This window comes from Babylonia areolata, chromosome 34, assembly GCF_041734735.1.
Source record: "Babylonia areolata isolate BAREFJ2019XMU chromosome 34, ASM4173473v1, whole genome shotgun sequence".
Lineage (NCBI taxonomy): Eukaryota > Metazoa > Mollusca > Gastropoda > Neogastropoda > Buccinidae > Babylonia > Babylonia areolata.
Genome location: NC_134909.1, coordinates 23,596,762 through 23,613,121, shown reverse-complemented (window position 1 = coordinate 23,613,121; position 16,360 = coordinate 23,596,762). Strand labels below are relative to the sequence as shown.

The 16,360-nt window shown below is 43.4% G+C and overlaps 1 protein-coding gene across 1 annotated transcript; it reads right to left on the bottom strand.

Moving 5' to 3' along the window:
* Nucleotides 1-259: 259 nt before the first annotated feature.
* LOC143277600 (uncharacterized) lies at nucleotides 260-9,686 on the bottom strand. Its single transcript, XM_076582476.1, has 3 exons — nucleotides 9,658-9,686; nucleotides 929-1,395; nucleotides 260-897 (listed from the first exon to the last, which is right to left on the bottom strand). The coding sequence occupies exons 2-3, from the start codon at nucleotides 1,326-1,328 to the stop codon at nucleotides 260-262; spliced, it is 1,038 nt and encodes a 345-aa protein (XP_076438591.1). The 5' UTR covers nucleotides 1,329-1,395; nucleotides 9,658-9,686.
* Nucleotides 9,687-16,360: the final 6,674 nt, after the last annotated feature.

Genomic DNA, 16,360 nt, shown 5'->3' with positions numbered 1-16,360 from the left:
CAATGGACATTTATTTCCGGATGGCAGGAAAAAGACATGTCTGACTGATAAATTTTTGCATGGACAGTGTGTTGTCAAGGACAACGCCGAGGTTCCTGACTGAACTGGAAAGAGGGATGGATGTACTGCCACGTTTGATTGTGTCAGTTGTGATGGAAGAGAGTTTTTGCTTAGTTCCCATGATCACTGCTTCAGATGCAGATGCAGATCAGTCTCCAGAATCGATTTGCACGTGCAGTCCATGTCACGCACGTGGCGTTCACTCCCTCAGGGGGGCAACACATCTCCTGAAGCACGAGCACAAGCACCGCTTGGTCTCTTCCCGGAACTTCCTCCCGCTCAAAACATAGACGTAAAAATTGACGGCGCTGTTGCTCATCCAGACCAGGGCACACACGGTATCCGCCACAAACAGCCGTTCGTTGAGCTCCTCATCCTCCAGCTCGTTCTTGTAGACACCGACAGCCTCCGTGTACGTGTCCAGCACGCAGGTAGGCATCGTGAGCACGAGGAAAGCTGCTGACGTGGCGATGAGGGTGGTGGTCATGGAGGACACGGGATTCGCACGCTCTGCTGACCTCTGGTCGTCCTTGCCGGCGCTGCTGACCTTGCCGGACATCCGGACCGACTGCACCACCCGATGGATCAGAATGCTGTTGGCGACGATGAGGAAAAGGAAAGGAATCAACGAGGCCAGGAACAGATCCAGGAGCCGGAAAACGTAGGCAACGTCTTCGTCAATGCTCACGCACTCCGTGTACAAATCGTCCACGGCTTCCTCGCGATAGAGGAAGAAAATGTACAGGTTGACCACGAGGGAAACCATCACGATGACGGCGATGACGACCTTCCCTCTCCTCGCCGTGCACAGCACCCCGACGCGGTGCGGCAGGACCACTGATAACATCCGCTGACACGTCATGGCCACGAGGAACCAGGCTGACGTCATGGAGGACACGTAGAGCAGGAAGAAGGGTATGGTGCAGGGGAGTTCTCCGAAGTACGGGACGGGGGTTCCGAAGGCGATGAAAGGGCCAGTCCCACAGCACGGATGTGATGAGCAGCACGAGGTCGGACAGCGCCAGAGCCGTGAAGTACCCAGCCAGACAGGCCGTACTCTCCGAGGCCCGCATTCCGCTCATCACCACCACCGTCATCGCGTTGCCAAGGCAACCCATCGCCAGCAGCACAGGGGGCACCACCAGCCACAGCATGTAGGTCACGTGGTACTGAAGGTACATGGAGGCCAGCTCCACGTCACTATCCCCACCACCCCCATCCGTCTCCGTCTCCCACTCTGCGGTGACAGCGGTGCTGGTGTTGGGCATGGCCGGGTGTTGGGCTGGGTGCTAGCGCTTCGATGGTTTCAGTGTCAGCAGTGCTGTGTGGTGATATCTGGAAATAATCATTATGTTCTTGTCTGACAAATAAAGGCTTTATATCTGCAAAATATGTTCGTGTCTGACAAATAAAGGTTTTATGACTGTAAAATATGTTCGTGTCTGACAAATAAAGGCTTTTATGTCTGCAAAATATGTTCGTGTCTGACAAATAAAGGCTTTTACGTCTGCAAAATATGTTCGTGTCTGACAAATAAAGGTTTTATGACTGTAAAATATGTTCGTGTCTGACAAATAAAGGTTTTATGACTGCAAAATATGTTCGTGTCTGACAAATAAAGGTTTTATGACTGTAAAATATGTTCGTGTCTGACAAGTAAAGGCTTTTACGTCTGCAAAATATGTTCGTGTCTGACAAATAAAGGTTTTATGACTGTAAAATATGTTCGTGTCTGACAAATAAAGGCTTTTATGTCTGTAAAATATGTTCGTGTCTGACAAATAAAGGTTTTATGACTGTAAATATGTTCGTGTCTGACAAATAAAGGTTTTATGACTGTAAATATGTTCGTGTCTGACAAATAAAGGTTTTATGACTGTAAATATGTTCGTGTCTGACAAATAAAGGTTTTATGACTGCAAAATATGTTCGTGTCTGACAAATAAAGGTTTTATGACTGTAAATATGTTCGTGTCTGACAAATAAAAGTTTTATGACTGTAAATATGTTCGTGTCTGACAAATAAAGGTTTTATGACTGTAAATATGTTCGTGTCTGACAAATAAAGGCTTTTATGACTGCAAAATATGTTCGTGTCTGACAAATAAAGGTTTTATGACTGTAAAATATGTTCGTGTCTGACAAATAAAGGCTTTTATGACTGCAAAATATGTTCGTGTCTGACAAATAAGGCTTTTACGTCTGCAAAATATGTTCGTGTCTGACAAGTAAAGGCTTTTATGACTGCAAAATATGTTCGTGTCTGACAAATAAAGGTTTTATGACTGCAAAATATGTTCGTGTCTGACAAATAAAGGCTTTTATGACTGTAAAATATGTTCGTGTCTGACAAATAAAGGCTTTTATGACTGTAAAATATGTTCGTGTCTGACAAATAAAGGCTTTTATGTCTGTAAAATATGTTCGTGTCTGACAAATAAGGCTTTTACGTCTGCAAAATATGTTCGTGTCTGACAAATAAAGGCTTTTATGACTGCAAAATATGTTCGTGTCTGACAAATAAAGGCTTTTATGACTGTAAAATATGTTCGTGTCTGCAAAATAAAGGCTTTTACGTCTGCAAAATATGTTCGTGTCTGTAAAAATAACGATGTTTATGTCTGCACATAAAGATGTTTACATCTGCAAATGAAAACTTATGTTTCCAAATAAAGACGTTTATATCTGCAAATAAAGATCAATCACTTACTGTCTATTCTACAAAATCAGGTAAGAGATTCTGTTCTGCTACTTAAACCATGTACTCCGATACTACCTGCTGCATGTTCGAAAGTAAGCCCGACAGGAAAATCCGATCTGGAGAGGGATGCACTCTGCTAGACAGCACTTTCCCAAGACACGCTGCATCATTATGGGGGAAAAAATAAGGAGATGATAATTATTGGATCGGTTGGAGCTCGCTATCTGTGCTTCTGTAGCAGTGTTCAGCTAATTGCACTCTCTCCTCATCATTCAGGTTTAACAGATCGAAATCATCATCTGATAAATCGTTATAAAACTCAAGAATCCGAATTTTCTACACATTCCATTTTCTGTGTATCTACACAGCACATCGGCAAGAATGTAGTGGCGGCCTCTTTCTCACAGTCCAGGGAGGGGGAAGGGGGTGTCTGACATCCATTCCACTCTTTAACACTGCCCCGCTGGTGACCCTGTCAAGGTTAGATGACGCGCTCTAATGACGCGACTCGCGCGAAGTTCAAAGCGCTTACCGCGAGAACCGACTTTCCGGGCCGTAGGGAGGAAAGGGGAATTCTCTGCTGCACGGTTTTCTGGTCTCCAGGAATGAAGGGTGAGATTCCCTTTGTAAACCGGACAACCATGCTGCAGGAATGAAAGAATTGAGAATATCTATGACTACATGCACCATCCCCCGACCTCAACCTGGGCGAATGCTAAAAATGTGCTACTGGGAAAAACCACAGACTATTTGTGGAAGGAACACCATCATATTGTGGAGTGATGGCCTAGAGGTAACGCGTCCGCCTAGGAAGCGAGAGAATCTGAGCACGCTGGTTCGAATCACGGCTCAGCCGCCAATATTTTCTCCCCCCTCCACTAGACCTTGAGTGGTGGTCTGGGTGCTAGTCATTCGGATGAGACGATAAACCGAGGTCCCGTGTGCAGCATGCACTTAGCGCACGTAAAAGAACCCACGGCAACCAAAGGGTTGTTCTTGGCAAAATTCTGAAAAAAAAATCCGCATCGTTAGGAAAAACAAATAAAACTGCACGCAGGAAAAAAAAAAAAAAAAAGGGGGGGGGGGGTGGCGCTGTAGTATAGCGACGCACTCTCCCTGGGAAGAGCAGCCCGAATTTCACACAGATAAATCTGTTGAATTAAAAAAAATAATTTAAATATATATATATCTTTTTTTTAAAAGCGGCGATTTTTGTACAAAAAAATACAAAATTCGCCGCTTGGAACGTAAGAACACTCAGTCAGGTGTAAAAACCGACAGAACTGACCAATGAGATGGACAGGTACACCTTGCACATCCTCGGACTCTGTGAAGCTGGTGTGATTTTGGTCGACAAGAAGACACAGAACACAGCACACGGATACTATGATCAGACTATGTCTTGTACTATAGTGGAGAAGAGAACATGTACACGGATACTATGATCAGACTATGTCTTGTACTATAGTGGAGAAGAGAACATGTACACGGATACTATGATCAGACTATGTCTGACTATGTCTTGTACTATAGTGGAGAAGAGAACATGTACACGGATACTATGATCAGACTATGTCTTGTACTATAGTGGAGAAGAGAACATGTACACGGATACTATGATCAGACTATGTCTTGTACTATAGTGGAGAAGAGAACATGTACACGGATACTATGATCAGACTATGTCTTGTACTATAGTGGAGAAGAGAACATGTACACGGATACTATGATCAGACAATGTCTTGTACTATAGTGGAGAAGAGAACATGTACACGGATACTATGATCAGACAATGTCTTGTACTATAGTGGAGAAGAGAACATGTACACGGATACTATGATCAGACAATGTCTTGTACTATAGTGGAGAAGAGAACATGTACACGGATACTATGATCAGACTATGTCTTGTACTATAGTGGAGAAGAGAACATGCACACGGATACTATGATCAGACTATGTCTTGTACTATAGTGGAGAAGAGAACATGTACACGGAGTGTGGTTTTGGGTCAACAAGAACACAAAGAATGCAGTATTTGGATGCTGCCCGGTGTCCAGTAGGATCATGACCATCCGCTTACGAACAGTGATGATGACCAGATTGAAGAATTGAACACCCACCTTCAAACGGCCATCAACAACGTCGACACGAAAGACCATTGCTCAAGGTACCTGGACTGTCAAGGTTACCCCAGAAGACCGTCCAACATATTGCTGGGACACATCATTACTGACGTGCTTGAAGATCGTGTCAGCACATTCAGCACTGGAGGACGAACCATCACGATCCTTCACTTTGCAGACGACATTGTCGGCTTGGCAGGACGTGAAACATCGACAAAATAAGGCATGGAAATCGGCGCAAGAAAGACCAGGTCGATGGTCAGCACAACACGACCATCACTGTTGATATAACTGTCCAGGGACATAAACTGTTGGACAGTCAGTCGTGTTCCACTATGACCATCACAACAGCAGAGGAGGCAACTGCTGTCCCCGACTATCTGGGCTAGAATTTGATTATAGTGGAGATTGTCTTGCCCATGTAACATCCCCACTCTTTCAGCCAAGGTTTTAGGACAGTCGCTGTTTTGGGATGGTTCCCAAAGGCCAGCTAGCCCCCAAGGCCGCCAGTGCAATTTTGCCTCCTAGTTTGAAAGTCCTAGTCCTTCACAAAAGACTGAGCTGTAAATGATTTCCCATTGCAATAAAGACCTAGGAACTGTTCAACAGTTGACCTACCTGGGATCCATCATCAACAATAAAGGATCCAAACCAGAAATCCTCTCAAGGGAAACAAAGACAACATCAGCACTGTCCAGACTGAAACCTATATAGAAGGTCAGCAACATTTTCATTAAACACAAGATTACACTCCCGCGTGCACTGGTACATTCCATCTTCATGTGTGCATGCGAGACATGGACCCTCACGGCAGACTCGGAAAGAAGAATCCAAGCCTTGGAAACGAGGTGTAATCTCAAGATACTAAACATCACATACACTGACCACATCCCCAATGTACAAGTACGTCAGACCATCAAGCAGCAGACTGGACATTATGAAGATCTGCTGACATCACTTAAGAAAACAAAGCTGGGCATATATGACCACGTGACAAGATCTAAAGACCTTGCTGAGTTCAGTTCCAGTTTCAGTAGCTCAAGGAGGCGTCACTGCGTTTGGATAAATTCATATACGCTACACCACATCTGCCAAACAGATGTCTGACCAGTAGCGTAACCCAACGCGCTTAGTCAGGCCTTGAGAGAAAAAAAAAGGGGGGGGGGGGGGGTGAATAAATAATAGATAAATACATAAAAAAATGAACTACTACTAATAATAATAATATGTATAAGGCGCAAAAACCTGATGAAGTCAACTATAAGCGTACACAAATAAATACATAACTTTTTTTAAGTAGTAGTAGTAGTAGTAACAATAATAATAATGATAATGATAATGATAATAAAAAATAAATGACTTGCTGAAGCAATCTTCTAAGGAGCTGTTGAAGAAGGGAGACGGAGAGAAGACAGGAAACAAAACAACGATGGACTGACAACAATGCATCACGAACCGGAAGTGAAACCACGCTTTGACACACAACCGATAGTTTCAGTTTCTCAAGGAGGCGTCACTGCGTTCGGACACATTCATATACGCTACAGCACATCTGCCAGGCAAATGCCTGACCAGCAACATAATCCAACGCGCTTAGTCAGGCCTTGAGTACATACATATACATCAGAGTAGATTTCTTCTACTGATTTTTTTGCCAGGGGACAACAGTCTCGTTGCCATGGGTTCTTTTTCAGTGTGCCAAGTGCGTGCTGTACACGGGACCTCGGTTTATCGTCTCGTCCGAATGACTAGACGCTCGGTTTCATTTTCCAGTCAAACTTTGGAGAAAGAGCGAGAGTGGGATTGGAACCCACACCCTCACGGACTCTGCATTGGCAGATGAGTATCTTGACCACTCTGCCACTTTCCTCCTTCACACAACCGACAGACCTGAAGGAACCCACTGAACAGTTCCTCTGTGCGGCGTCACAATAAGAACAAGAGAGGCAAGGCCTTCAAGACTCACTTGTGATAAATTAAGTCCCTTAGCATTAATTACAGAGTAATTTCCCTTTTTTACTATCTGCACCAAAACGTTTGCAAAATTAAAAAAAAAATCATGTTTGAACAAAAAATGATAATAATGACTCCTCTTGTTGTTGTGTCAGAATAAGAGGTCAGAGTGCCAAGTTTAGAGAATACAAAAAATATAAATATAACAGTAAATGCAGTTTGCATATAATTAGGCTTCTTTTTTTATCTTTTTTTTTTTTTTTTTTTTTTTTTGCCCATCCCAGAGGTGCAATATTGTTTTAAACAAGATGACTGGAAAGAACTGAATTTTTCCTATTTTTATGCCAAATTTGGTGTCAACTGACAAAGTATTTGCAGAGAAAATGTAAATGTTAAAGTTTACCACGGACACACAGACACACGGACACACACACACACACACACACACACACACACACACACACACACACACACACACACACAACCGAACACCGGGTTAAAACATAGACTCACTTTGTTTACACAAGTGAGTCAAAAATAAGTTCACTTCTTCATCTTCGTTCGTGGGCTGCAACTCCCACGTTCACTCGTGTGTACACTAGTAGGCTTTTACGTGTATGACCGTTTTAACCCCACCATGTAGGCAGCCATACGGCGCTTTCACGGGTGTGCATGCTGGGTATATTCTCGTTTCCATAACCCACTGAACACTGACATGGATTACAGGATCCTAAACGTGCGTATTTGATCTTCCGTTTGCGTATACACACGAAGGGGGTTCAGACATTAGAAGATCTGCACAATAATAATAACAATAATAATGGTACTTATATAGCGCTGAATCTTGTGCAGAGACAAATCTAAGCGCTTTCGCACCAGTCATTCTCACGCACGCATAACTCTAAAACTGGAGAAACTAAAGACAAGGAAGAGGCAGGGAAGGGAGGCTATTTTGGGAAGAGGTGAGTTTTAAGGCCAGACTTGAAAGAGTTGAGTGTGGAGACTTGACGAAGCGAAAGAGGAAGTTCATTCCAACTGCAAGGTCCAGAGACAGAGAAAGAACGGCGGCCAACAGTCGAGAGTTTGAATCAATGTTGACCTGGGAGATCGGAAAAATGTCCTCCCTTTACCCACCGTTACCGAGATTCAAACCCGGTACCCTCAGATTGAAAGTCCAACGCTTTAACAACTCGGCTGTTGCACCCGTCGATAAAAAAAACAAAAACAAAACGAAAAACAGAAAGTACATTACGCCCTCTGGCGTGCAGGGCGGTAACGAAGAACTGCCACTCTTGTCTGTGATGGGCCAGTCTATGGACATGATTCTGGAGTCCCGCTACACACTTTGCTGATACTTTCTTCTGCTGCTGTTTCCGTGACAGATTGCTTTCATCTGCTGCTGTTTCCGTGACAGACTGCTTTCATCTGCTGCTGTTTCCGTGACAGACTGCTTTCATCTGCTGCTGTTCCCGTGACAGATTGCTTTCTTCTGCTGCTGTTCCCGTGACAGATTGCTTTCATCTGCTGCTGTTCCCGTGACAGATTGCTTTCTTCTGCTGCTGTTCCCGTGACAGATTGCTTTCATCTGCTGCTGTTCCCGTGACAGATTGCTTTCTTCTGCTGCTGTTTCCGTGACAGACTGCTTTCATCTGCTGCTGTTCCCGTGACAGATTGCTTTCATCTGCTGCTGTTCCCGTGACAGATTGCTTTCATCTGCTGCTGTTCCCGTGACATATTGCTTTCTTCTGCTGCTGTTCCCGTGACATATTGCTTTCATCTGCTGCTGTTTCCGTGACATATTGCTTTCATTTGCTGCTGTTTCCGTGACAGACTGCTTTCTTCTGTTGCCGTTTCCGTAACAAAGTTGTTGGGTTTTTTTGTTTTTTTTGTTTTGTGTGTGTGTGTGTGTGTGTGTGTGTGTGTGTGTGTGTGTGTGTGTGTGTGTGTGTGTGTGTGTGTGTTTTACACGACGGGTTGCTAGCCCTGTGCCTAACCCCCAACCTGGAGGACAAGTGGACCTCTACCCCTTGACCTGCCCGGCTTGGGTGTCCACCAGCAGGGGCATCACCTTCCGTCGGCACAGCTCCTGGGATTCCCGAGGCACGCAAGACCCCCTTCACCCAGTAACACGACAAGGTGGCAGTCCTTCGGGCACCTGTTCACAGGTAATCAAAGACGGTGGGGTGGGCGGCGGGGGCGGGGGTGTGGGGGGTAAAATAACATTATTCCCCCCCTATCACCGCCAGTCAACTTAGAGTGAAACACTCACTGGTGCCAGAAGCACTGGGTAGAAAATGGCGTCTAAAAATATAGGTGGGGATTCCCCTGTGAATTGAACGACATATGGCCTATCCCACTCACTGAAAATGAAGAGACGTTCTGTGAATGACTGGCCCATGATCTGATCACATCTCGGCAACATAGGTGTTCTTTATACCTGGCTGCTGCTGAAATGATACATTGGCAGTGAATCAAAGGTGTTTTTATCTGCCAGTAAGAATGTTTATATCTGCCAATCAAGATGTTTATATCTGTCAGTTATGACGATTCTAACTACAAAAAACAAAAACAAAAACAAAAACAAACAAAAAACCAACAACAATGTTTATATTTGCAAATAAATATGTTCATATAAACAAATAAAGACTTTAAACAAACCAAAGATGGAGAAGGAGAAAAAGGAGAAAAACCCAACCCACTGTAAATTAGAAAAAAAAAGACCAAGTTGCTTCTTATGAACGGATAAACATCTGCAAAGTAAAAGTTGAAATGAAACAGCGACACATTCCCGAGACAATTTTTGCATGCGAATACACACCGCACTTTAAGCTTCGAAATACAATGTCTGCACGGCTGGTGGATACTTTCTGAACACACGTCGCTATTTATCTCTTGTCTTCTGGCAGTCACAGGCAACGGTTGTGTGCGGGGTGGGAGTGGTGGGGGTGACGGGGAGAGAGGAGGGGGAAGGTGGGGGGCTGGGGGGGGGGGGGGGTATTGATATGGGAGAGATAAGAACCGCATGACTCACTTGCGCTTCCAAACATAATTATCATTATTAAACGCCACACACTTTCTTTCTTTTCTTTTCTTTTTTTATTTTTTAAACCAAAATTATACAGCGCGTGCGCGTGTGCGCGTTCGTATATACATGCGTCTGCGTGTGTGTGCGCGGCTGCACACACACTCAGACCACACATATGCATACGCGTGCACAAGTACCCCCCCCCCCCCCCCCCCCCCCCCCCCCCCCCCCCCCCCCCCCCCCCCCCCCCCCCCCCCCCACAAAAAGGATACAAAAATAATAACGATGATAAACATGAACAGAGAGTGAGAGAGAGAGAGAGAGAGAGAGAGAGAGAGAGAGAGAGAGAGAGAGATTCGGTGTGTGTGTGTGTGTGTGTGTGTGTGTGTGTGTACCAGATGAGCGTCGTCAATAACCACACCACCTTTAATTAATACTAACCTTTGGAACTACCACACCTGAACGTGCGTCAGTCCATTGTGTTACACAAGTCAGCACGTGAAGGCCTTCGTTTCTTTGTTCTTTGTCCCTGCTGTGACTGGCAGTCATTGTGCATTTCCATGGGAAAGGGTGTAAGCGCGTGCATGCGTGCGTGCGTGCGTGTTTGTGTGTGTGTGTGTGTGTGTGAGCGTGTGTGTGTGTTGTGTGGGAGTGCGTGCGGACGTGTGTGTTTGTGTGTGTGTGTGTGTGTAAGCGTGTGTGTGTGTTGTGTGGGTGTGCGTGCGGACGTGTGTGTTTGTGTGTGTGTGTGTGTGTGTGTGTGTGTGTGTGTGTGTGTGTGTGTGCACGCGCGTGTGTGTGTGTATGTGTTCTTATTCTTGGCACACACACACACACACACACACACACACACACACACACACACACACACACACAGATGCACACATGCACACATTGTGATACACGTGCGTACGCACACAAGTGTGCTAGTTGGAGACAACAAGGTAATTGTTTCACAGGGCTAAAATCACTGCTGTATTGATTGCACCTCAGTTTTTTTTAAAATTAGTTTCACACCAGATATTATTTTCTGAACTTTTCTGTGTTGACTTTTTCTGTGTCGGCATGGTTGACATTACAAACAAGATCCCAAACGATAATTGAAATCAGCCACTTGGTTGATGCTTTAAGTTTGCCAGGAACTGCGGTCACATTCTGTTGGTGTTTCAGTTTCCATTTTATCATCATGATGAAGTGACCACAGCTGCTAAACAAGGGTCAGAGTGTTGGTACGGGTCAGTTCATGATTAAGAACGCTCCTTTGTTCTTACAAGAATACTACATTTAAGTAGAATCACTCACGTGGAAACGGTTTCAGATTCTCTTTACAAACTACGACGACATGGATTTTTCAATAAGTAACACACACACACACACACACACACACACACACACACACACACACACACTTGAATGATTCATGAAGAAACGATGAATTCAGTCTGTGAAAAAGCCACAGGTAAAGAAAGGGGAGGAAGAGACGAAGGATTTGAGGGGATAGAAAAATTCAGACGAATAAAAATGTCAAAAGAATGGCCACCAGCGCCTGGTGTTCCAATGTCTTTGTCAGACCTGTTATCGATCTTATCAAGATTGTTAAGTTTCCAAAAGGTAATAGAATCATAGCTATTGCTAAGATGAGTTTAGTAATGATATATGTTGACATAATGGCGATATTCTCGGGATATATTACGTTGTCAAGTCAACCCCACACCATCCCCTTTTTAAAATATGAAAAAAAAAAAATAATAATAAAATAAAATTAAGAGTTAATTTTTGATCTATGCGTAAACAAAACTATGCCTGTTCTGCAAGGGTTTAACAATAAACTGAAATACATATATACAACTGAAAAATATATATAGCCCGAAAAAAAACAACACAAAAAACAAACAAACAACTTTGCTCATACTGATAATATCACTAGATGGTTTCCATATATAGCCCTGTTCATAGATCAAGTGATGAATATTGTGTTAACTGCATGTTGTACAATTAGGTATACAATATCCCTTTAGATATATGCTATATTTTACATCTCAGTACAAGACGATATATATAGTCTATCGATAACATAATTTTTTTAAATGGCATCCCACAATTCAAGTTTATCAAATTCCGGCATTGATGTATATCTATATATGTATGGTTATAGTATAATGATACAATTATGTGTGATTAAGTGTGCGAGTGATGGTGGTTTTTTTTGTGTGTGTTTTTTTTAATTAATTTTTTATTACAGTTTTTATAATTCATTTGATGCACTCTGTCATCATTTCCTTTCAATGATAATCTGGATATGTCCTACAAATATTTTGCCTGCAGTTTCCATTTTCTCTGTGTGTGTGTGTGTGTGTGTGCGTGTGTGTGTGTGTGTGTGTGTGTGCGTGCGTGCGTGTGTGTGTGTGTGTGTGTGTGTGTGTGTGTGTGTGTGTGTGTGTGTGTGTATTTGGATGTGCATGTGTATGTTTTGTAATGTTAAAATGGAAAATTCTGAATAAAAACGTTTTAAAAAAGAAACAAAGAAACGGGACACACTCAGTGAAACCCTATCGTGTGCACCCACACATGTGCATACATACATACGTACAACTAAAAGAGGGTTATTTTATAGACTCACTTTCTTTACACACGTGGGAAAAAACAGTCATGCATGAACGCCGTCAATACCACCAAATAAAAGTGGAAATGAAAGTGAGTGATGTTAGACTTATTGCGTATGACATCGAAAAGCTGGCATATAAGCAAATGAAATGTTTGTCTGTACTGCACCGAGTTTCGAACATAAAAAGCAGCCTTCCTTGTCAGTGTTACATCATAGATGACGTTTATTTGACGTTGCGTTTCAGTCCGTCCCAGAAAGTCTGAAAAGAAGTCTACGATTTAGAAATGGAAGAAAAGTTAAAAGAAGCGAACTGGATTACCACAATCACCACAAGAAACCTGGATTCTTTGGATACGAAGGGATTTTTTTTTTGATCCGAGACAAAGGAATGTCTTTTCTGGTTGTGTTGATATTGAGCTTCTGATTTCTCGTGTAAATTTCCACGGAATGTTTTCTTCCTCGACGCTGTTTTGAAGAAGAAAAAAAACAACAACAAAAAACCCCGAAATGTCTTGATCTTTTATCTTTGTTCTGAACTAAACAGCATCTGGTTTTTGTTCATCTGAACAACTTTAATATCCTATCTTTATGAACTTAAACAGTCTGAATTTATGTTATATCCATTTAGACTGAGTTTTTGGCAAGGTTGGATTTTGAATATTACCTGTTTGGTTTTAAAATCAGCTTGGGTTTATTATTCATGTTATGTTGTTTTAGAGTTGTTTCGTCAGTGAGGCTAAAATCTTTCAAGTTTTTAGATTTAATTTAAATGAAGGTTTTTTTGTTTTTGTTTTTTTTTCTTTTCTTCTAAATTACACGTCATTTCGATTCACTTTCAGTTTAGTTTTTCTTTAGATCTGAGCCAATTTGCGCCAATTCACTTTCGGGTAAAGCTTGTCGTGCACAGCTTGATAACAGCCAACGTTCAACACAGTTCTGTTTGGTTAGGAAGACAATGACCCGGGGAAGAAGTTTGAAAGTTCATCAGAAATGTCAGTTCCATGATCCCATCAAATCGAATGTTCATCACAACTAGCCCATTATCTCTGCCATGAACATTTGTTTCTAATCTCTGTTTTAAACAATAGCGTTCTTTAGTTAAACTCCATTTTACAGCAAGCAGTTATCGCTCGATCATTGTCGATTAAAAGTAAGCAGCCAGTCGGATTAACATTATCATCAAACGAAATATTGGTCGTGAATATCAGCAAGGTTTTCACCAGCCACCTATTCAACATCTTTTAACAATGAATGCACTTCATGAGCAGCACGAGATTACATCAGCTTCCATGAATACCAAATGAAGGAAAGCTTCAAACAAGATCTTCAGCCAAAATACCATGTCCAAATTATCCTAGCCAGAAGTTGGTGACAATGGAGCTTCCTACTGAAATTCATCTGTCCAGTGAAATAAGCGTAATCCGTTCCAGATGCTGCACACTGTGCTGAATTCCGATCTCAGAACTGACCCATGATATCCTTCTGGGATATAGGAGGAAGAAGGTGGCAAAATGATTTGTTAACCCAAGCAGATTTGAATCATCACGTGAAGGTTAATGGCCACACAAAAAGTCCATTGTTGATTTCAAAAGTCGCCTCTGATCATAACAGATTAAAAGAAAACAACAACAACAACAACAAAACAAAAAAACTCAGTGATCTTTCTCCGAGGAGTGCATCCACATCCCTGGGAAGGTGTTTTAATAGATCTCCATTTTGGTCGTCTCAAGACTGTTACCAACCTGCAGTCGAGCCTGAGCTAGAAGATTCTGAATATCACTCTGTGGTCTTCCTTCATTGGACCCTTCACCACCTTGTCACAGTAGTTGCTACAATTCATCATTGAATGATGTCATGAGCTCAGACTCTTCGTGGAACATTTCGAGCGGATTTTAATCCTCACAGTGTAATGTCACAAACCGACAGTTCTTCGTTCTTCGAAGTAAATTTTTGACAACGCCCATCGTTGATCCCCAAGTCAACTTTCACATCACACGCTGAATGATTTGAACTGACAGCGAGAAGGTTCCACATTTCCATGCTGTACATGGGAGAGGGGAGGGGGGAGCTTTGGGGGAGAACTGCTGATCTCCCAAACGAGATTTAAACCCTCGCACACCGCAGGTTAATATTATGGTCAGGTCGTTCCACGGTTGCCTGGAGATTCCAAACACCACCCTGTGTTCTTCCTTCGAGGACGGTACACCCATCCCTGTGTCTGGAACATTAAGCAAGACATGCCAGCTTTTCTACTCTCAGGAGGCGTACAGACTGTGTCGCTTTGGCACCTTGTCTGATGCTCATCGCATCGCCATGCTGTCCCTCGTGATTCCCATGACTATCTTGGGTATGGTGGGCAACATGTTCGTCATCGTCGTCGTTCTGACTGACCGGTTCCTGTGGAGGGTCAACCATGCCCTGCTTTTCAACCTGGCCCTCGTGGATTTCTCCCTGTCTGCTGTCTTCGGGCTGAACAGAATCGTTTCTCTCGTGAGTAGCTCATGGCATGATGGTGGCAGCACCATTTTTTTCTTTCTTTCTTTCTGTTTCTGGCACACCTGTCCAGTGGTTAGAGCTGGGAGCTTATGGTAGTGGGACTGCCTTGTTTTTCAGTTTTACAAATTCTTTTTGAATTGTTCTTATTTTTATTTCGGTTTTCTTTTCACCTGTCTCCCCTCATTCCCCCCAGAATGTTTTGGTTTGGATTGTTGGGTTTTTCCAAAGACACCTCTCTCTTCTTATGCTTAAAAAAAAGGGCGTTTGCGTGAATTTCGTTTTTACCTTATTCCAAACGACAGCAAACGTCCACAGATTCTGCAATATTTTAGTGGTGGTCAGTAGTTTAGTGAATGCAAAATTTTCATTTGGTTTCAATTGCAAGGTAATGATGATGATAATGAAGTATATTACAACAACATCAATGATAAAATAAAATATAATCGGTGGTTGCTATTGTAGAAGTAGTTATGGCAGTGGTTTCTCTGTTCCACAAGACCGGCAATTCGCACCTGGAGCTCGTAGGCCTGCAGTGGCTGAACGGTTAGATTTTGGAGCGGCATTCTCTTTTGTGGACATCACATCTGGAAACTGACAGCCACTGGGGGATCGGCAGCAGGGTCTTCCGATTCACGGCGGCTATTCGCTCCTCATGTCAGAAACCTGATCCTTCGGTGATTCTTCCTTTTCTCATTCAGCTCCACTCTGTATGTCTGGAACAGTTTACCTAACGATCTTCGTCACTCCACCTGAGGGGGGCGGGGAAGGGAGGGGTTTTGAGAAAGAGTGGTCATGAATGATTCATGTAATTTGTAACTTTTTCTTTCATGTAAAGTGCCCCGAGCTCTTAGACAGAGAGGGCGCTAAATAAATGTACATTATTGTTATCATTAACATCATTAATGTTACTATGTTGTCAATGCTCTGGACATAGCCTTCCCGAACGAGGTGACACTGACTGAGGACTGACATCAGGCTTGTGGACCCAGCCTTTGTCAGTGCTGGGAACCGTGTCTCGTCATTGCAATAGTCTGAGACACCACAGATGGATGGGATCCAGCAGATTCTTCTCTTGTTTAGAACTGATTGTCTCAGGAGGATGTTAAATGTGCACGCTTAGTATACCTTTTCAGTTTATCGGGGGGCCACGCTAGATATTCAGTCCGGTCAGGACAGCGAAGTCCGCGGTCCGTCGCAGGGACCCTGCCGGTTCCCACAGTTTCTCCTGGAGCTCCACCGGGCTGGGCCATGCCTGGCGTCTCGGAGCGTCGAAGGTGGTGCAGGATATGGGAGGGGGGTCTGTTGGCCTGTGTCACAAAGGCACTAGTCAGTATGTGATATCTTCAGACGGTAGAGATGGGAGAGGAGCTGACAGTGTCCCGTTCGCAGTCTGAA

Excerpts from the sequence above, each read along its gene's own strand:
- LOC143277600 (XM_076582476.1), bottom strand. The coding sequence starts at position 1,328 with ATGCCCAACACCAGCACCGCTGTCACCGCAGAGTGGGAGACGGAGACG. Across the intron at positions 898-928 it reads TGACGTCAGCCTGGTTCCTC|TGGTCCTGCCGCACCGCGTC; the intron begins GTGGCCATGACG and ends GGATGTTATCAG.